This window comes from Mesocricetus auratus, unplaced genomic scaffold, assembly GCF_017639785.1.
Source record: "Mesocricetus auratus isolate SY011 unplaced genomic scaffold, BCM_Maur_2.0 Super-Scaffold_100009, whole genome shotgun sequence".
In the NCBI taxonomy this organism is placed as follows: domain Eukaryota; kingdom Metazoa; phylum Chordata; class Mammalia; order Rodentia; family Cricetidae; genus Mesocricetus; species Mesocricetus auratus.
In genome coordinates, this window is record NW_024429193.1 from 35103639 (window position 1) to 35109192 (window position 5554).

Here is a 5554-nt window from a genome sequence, read left to right on the forward strand (position 1 = left end):
AGATCTCTGGTCATTTCTCTAGTACTGGATTTCTCTTTAAACCTACAGTGGCTCCCTCTTTTCTTGCTCTCCTCTATTCTTTCCCTGACTCGATCTTCCTGCTCTCTCCTATCCTCCTTTTCTCTCCTCTTCTCTCCTTCTCTTTCTTCTAACTCCCTCTCCCCTCCCCCCATGCTCCTTATACTAACAAATAGCTTTAAAAAAGGAAACACTACTTATAAAGCAATGTGAGAACAATATTTATTTTCCTTTTAAATACCAGTTCATATATATCTTAAGGAATGCAAAGCAAATGAAGTTCTAACTAGCTTTTACATTTTTGGCTTTGACAAGACTGGGAATATGCCAGTGCTCATGAAAGGATGAACCTGCCTGGCATTAACATGATGAAGAGAGAAGTCTGACAACAGCTTAGCTCTTCAGGGTTGCCCTGGGATCCAAGAAACTTCTCATTCCTTCTTAAAGAATCGCTTGGCTTCAACTCCTTCATATATGTAGGTCTGAAAGATGTTGACAAACATAAGAGAAAATGTCATTAAGAGAAAAATCCCAAATAAGAAAAAATAGTAATGTTAAAGGCTGTCCTGTATTTTCTTATATTTGATAGAAGCACTTCATGAAGATATAGGATAAAACCATTAAAGTTACATTTTGGGTTGTAGACATGATTTTTGGTAAAATGAAAATTGACATATTATGGGGGATGTTCTTTGGTATGTTGTGAATGTATGTTTCTCTTATTTCTTGATGAATAAAGCTGTTTTGGCCAATGATAAAGCAGTATGTAGCCAGGCAGGAAGTATAGGTGGAGCAACCAGACTAAGAGAATTCTAAGAAGAGGAAGGCAGAGAGAAGAAGTTGCCAGAGAGATGCCAGTGTCTGACGAGGAAGAAAGAGTCTCATGCATCACCAGTAAGCCAAGACTATGTGGAAATATGTAGATTAATAGAAATGGGTTAACAATTAAGAGCCATCAGCCAAACAGTTTATAATTAATGTAAGCCTTTGTGCGTTTATTGGGGACTAAAGGACTGTGGAACCAAGCAGGACAGAAACTGTCATCAGATGAATGTATGTAAACATTCTTCAATAAATAGATGTCACTCACACATATGAAATACGTTTACTTATTAAAGCTGTGTCTTAGGGTTTTATTGCCGTGAAGAGATACCATGACCATGGCAAATCTTACAAAGGAAAACATTTAATTGGGGTTAGTTTGCAGTTTCAGAGTTTCCATTATCATCATGGTGGGACATGAAGGCATGCAGGTAGACATGCTGCTGGGGAGGGAGCTGAGAGTTCTACATCTTAAAGTGGCAACAGAAGTGGACTCTGTTATTCTGGGCATAGCTTGAGCAAAGGAGACCTCAAACCCAACCTCATGTGACACAGTTCCTTCAACAAGACCACACCTAATTCAACAAAGCCACACTTCCTAATAGTGCCACTTCCTGAGGTGGCCATTTTCTTTTAAACCACCACAAGGAGTAACTCACAGTGACAAAATTTTCTTCATAATCATTTTTGTCTTTGGAATGTAGAAATCTTTCTTACAACTTACCTGGATTAGTTCACTACCAGAAATTTCCCAGATATCAATCAGCTCCTTTCCGTTGTCTACACGTTTGAATTTTGCAATTAGTTTATTTCCCTCAAGGCTCCAGGTCCCCTGCATCACAATAATTAGTCAGCATTTATTATGGTCTTACATGTCTCTAACATGATTTCCAGTTTACAGACCCACATTGTCACTCAGTGACCCTATGGACTCTATGAAGTAATACATTACTTCCATTTTACATCTATGGCGACTGAAGTGACAGAGCAATTCCTCAGATGTCAGAAAGGGATTGGACATGAGCTGTGAGAGTCAAGGCTGTGCTGGGAACTGTAATCACCACTCGGCTGACAACTGTTATATACTGAATATTAGTGCAGATGACTAGTGGTTATCATTAGTGATAAAATATGCAACAGTTAGACTGTCTTTGCAGGGCTGACAAGATGGCTCATCTGGTGAGAGAACTTGCAACAGAAGCATGAGGAACTGAACTCAAATCCCTAGAATCCATGTAAAAAGCCAGCCGTGCTCACATATGCCTATGACACCCATGCTGTCGAGAGCAGAGACAGGAGGATCATGGGCTTCAGGGCCACCAGCCTGCCTCCAGGTTCAGTGAGATACCCTGTTTCAAGGGAATAAGACCTGCAGCAGTGAAGCAAGGCACTTGATGTCCTCTTCTGGCCTTATGGGCATGTCCAACCACCACACACAAACACACACACACACACACACACACACACACACACTTGTCACTGCAAACATATTTGACCATAAAAAACTTTGAGGCAACACCCCTCCCCCTATTTTTCCTTTTGGTTTTTCAAAACAGTTTTTCTCTGTGTAACCCTGGCCATCCTGGAACTCACTATGTAAACCAGGCTGACCTCAAACCCAGAGATCCACCTGCCTTTGCCTCCCAAGTGATGGGATTAAAGGTGTGTGCTATCAATAATGAGTGAAAGTGACATTCCTTTTTTTTTTCCTGTCCTCACCAAGGATTCCCCTCCCTCCTCTCCTCCCAGTCTACCCCACCCCATCCACTCCTCCCATTGATATAGACCAAAGTTGACATATCAAGTTGCAACAAGACTAGGGACCTCCCCTCCTATGAAGTTTGGACAAGGAAACCCAGCACAAGAAGAGTTACAAGAGCAGGCCAAAGAGTCAGAGACAGACCCTACTCCCCCTGTTAGGAGTCCCATGAGAAGACTAAGCTACACACTGTCACATATATTTGAAAGGCCCAGGTCAGTCCCATGAAGGCTCTCTGGTTGGCAATTCAGTCTCTGTGAGCCCTATGAGACTAGGTTAACTGATTCTGTGGTGTTTCTGTGGGTTTTTTTTGTTTTTGTTTTTTTTGTGTGGTATCCTTGACCCCTCTGGCTCCTACAATCCTTCCCCCCACCTTCTTCCACAGAATTCCCTGAGTTCCACCTAATGTTTGGTGAAAGGGACATTCTTTATGATCTACCATGATTAGGCCTTCACATTTGGCTACTTACCCACTCATTAATTTTTTAATCAGTTTTTTAAAATGAGAGCTCATGTAGCCCAGGCTAACCTCAAACTTACCCTGCATGTCGGGAGGGGTCTGACTTTATGATCCTCCTGACTCCAGTTCCCTGGGATTACAGGCAGTTTTTATACAGGGCTGGAAATGAAACCCATGCTTTTGTGCTTGCTACAGTCTCCTGATTAAGCCACATTTGTGGCTTCTCAGTTTACTGTCCAAGTACATCTATAAACCCTGTGTTTGAATATTATGAACACTAAAAGCATGTAGTCTCCCAGCATGAAAAGTTGAAAATACCGAATTTTACATTTCCTTGTGACTGTCACTGTATTTGTCCATCTAAGAGGATTATTTATAAATCTTATTGTTTATCACCACATTTTCACAGACACATATCACAGTAAACTACTATATTTAAACATTTGCCAATGATGTGTGTAAAATAAAATACGAACAGACTTCTTTGGCCTCTTCAATAAATGTAAAGGGTTGCATTAGTTGAACAATTCCATGAGATAAACGACTTTGTATTGGTAAAAAAAAATCAAGAATGCATTGCTTATAGAAAATGTCTTACATTGAGTTCAGTTCCATCTGCTAGAGTATAGTCAAAGTTGACACCAAGTTCAAATACAACGTCAATGTTTCGAAACCTGCATGATTCTTTAATAATGAATTTATTTCCTTCTTGTTTGATGGTCAGTTTCAAATTGTCATGAGTTGCAACCTTCCTTTTCATAAAGTGAATGCCTGCAAAACCAGAGAGATTGGAGGGAACAAGAAATGAAAATGCCACGGAGAGTGTTTCCCTTTCTAAGCTCTGTCTTGGTTTGCTCAGGTTTATTTTGTGGGTGGAGAAGAAAGAGCAAATAGTGTTGTGTGCACAGCAAGCCTGAGATGCTTTCAGAGAAAGGGGAGGCTCTGGCAGACCCAGAGAACTGCTTCAAGCAGCTTCCAAACTAAGAAAATGGAAATGAAGCAACAGACTGTAGCACCTTAGCCCTGGGTCATTTTAACAAGACTGACAACCTTTTTGCTTCAATGATCAGTCAAATTCCAGCAATGTCAAATGGAGTATTAAAAAGTATATTCATATTCTAAAGAAACACGAGTTCAGTTCTGGATATTTATTAATTTTCAACACTACTTTGCTTTGAAAATGGCATTTATTTATTTATTTATTTTGTTGTTGTTGTTGTCATTTGAAACTGGGTCTTGATATATAACCCGGGCAGGTTCCCAGCTTTCCAGATAGCCTAGGCTAGCCTTTACCTCACAATCCATCCATTTCACTTTCGAAAGGGTTAAGGTCACAGGAATACGGCACCATGTTTTGCTTGCTTCATAGTTATATTTAATTTTTTGTGGCATTTCTGATTGCCTAGAGCCAGAAAAATTAGAGATTTTATAATGAAATTCATTATAATATGAATGTACAAATTTCATTAACTTAAATTTGGAATCCCTAAAGTTTGAGACATAATTGGTGCAGGTTTTATTTTGAGAAATGACACATATTTTTTGCACAATTTGTAGTGTAGGTTACCAGAATATTAATAGACATTTTTAATATAGTCAAATTAACCTCTGGAAAGAATACACAGTTTTCTGTGTTTATTCCTAAAGTTAGGTAAGTCTGAGAAGAGAATTACATAGAATTTATTCAAGGTGAGTTTTGATAAAATTCTTTTCTTACCTTATTGAAAGATCCTTGTTCTTTTCCCTCTTATAACATAGTGTTATTTTAAACTCTGGAAATTATCATAACACACACACAAACACACACACATCAGTTTTCAGTTCCGTGAGCACAGTTAACAGACAAGGGAAGAAAACACATGGGCTCTAACACTTGCCGTGGGGAGACAAGATGAGAGCATGGATATGGATTTACTGGCTCTGTACAGTCACACGTGGAGCCTTACACATCACCAGTCATTCCCTAAGGCACAGACAGGAGAAAGCAAACAGTGAGCCGCACAGGTGGACAGTCTTACCCATTTTCTCCATGATCGTTTCATAGTTTTCATTCCGGTCTACTTTCCAAGTCCCGTCAAATGCCATGATCTCAGTTGTGAGTGCCTCTGGGGAAGCAGAGCTATAGTCCTATCCACAAGAGAGAACTTATTCTACTTCTTATCTTCAAACCAATTCATAGTATTATATGGAAGTTTAAAGTTCAAGAGATTACCTAGCTACTTTACGTGCCATGCCCTTTTAGCTTCTCTTTCCATGCTTTCTTTGAATCTACATCTGATATTCAACTGAATTAAAACTTGATAATCATACCTAACAGCTTCTTCTCATGGACTGACTCTTAACCTCAGGATGAAAGGTCCTCCTTAGAAGACTCAGAGTCCTACTTAGGCTTTTATTGCTGTGATGACGACCTTGACCAAAAGAAACTTGGGCAGTGTCTTAGGGTTTCTGTTGCTGTGAAGAGACATCATGACATGGCAGCGCTTATAAAGAAA

At 39.6% G+C, this 5554-nt stretch overlaps 1 protein-coding gene across 2 annotated transcripts; it reads right to left on the bottom strand.

The window, feature by feature from the left end:
- Positions 1-215: 215 nt before the first annotated feature.
- Positions 216-5228, bottom strand: LOC101838948 (fatty acid-binding protein, intestinal). Of its 2 annotated transcripts, XM_040751922.1 has the most exons (5): positions 5078-5189; positions 4353-4461; positions 3658-3830; positions 1565-1672; positions 216-500 (listed from the first exon to the last, which is right to left on the bottom strand). In XM_040751922.1, the coding sequence occupies exons 3-5, from the start codon at positions 3817-3819 to the stop codon at positions 450-452; spliced, it is 321 nt and encodes a 106-aa protein (XP_040607856.1). In that variant the 5' UTR covers positions 3820-3830; positions 4353-4461; positions 5078-5189; the 3' UTR covers positions 216-449. The 2 variants fall into 2 exon arrangements, with proteins under 2 accessions (XP_040607856.1, XP_005077191.2); XM_005077134.2 differs by lacking the exon at positions 4353-4461 and having other exon boundaries at positions 5078-5228.
- Between the last annotated feature and the right edge of the window lie 326 nt (positions 5229-5554).

What these genes read in the sequence shown, in the direction of transcription:
- LOC101838948 (XM_005077134.2), bottom strand. Translation starts at nt 5,144, where the DNA reads ATGGCATTTGACGGGACTTGGAAAGTAGACCGGAATGAAAACTATGAA. An exon ending in AACGATCATGGAGAAAATGG is followed by an intron (nt 3,831 to 5,077) that starts GTAAGACTGTCC and finishes CTGGTTTTGCAG; the next exon opens with GCATTCACTTTATGAAAAGG. An exon ending in CAGATGGAACTGAACTCAAT is followed by an intron (nt 1,673 to 3,657) that starts GTAAGACATTTT and finishes ATTGTGATGCAG; the next exon opens with GGGACCTGGAGCCTTGAGGG.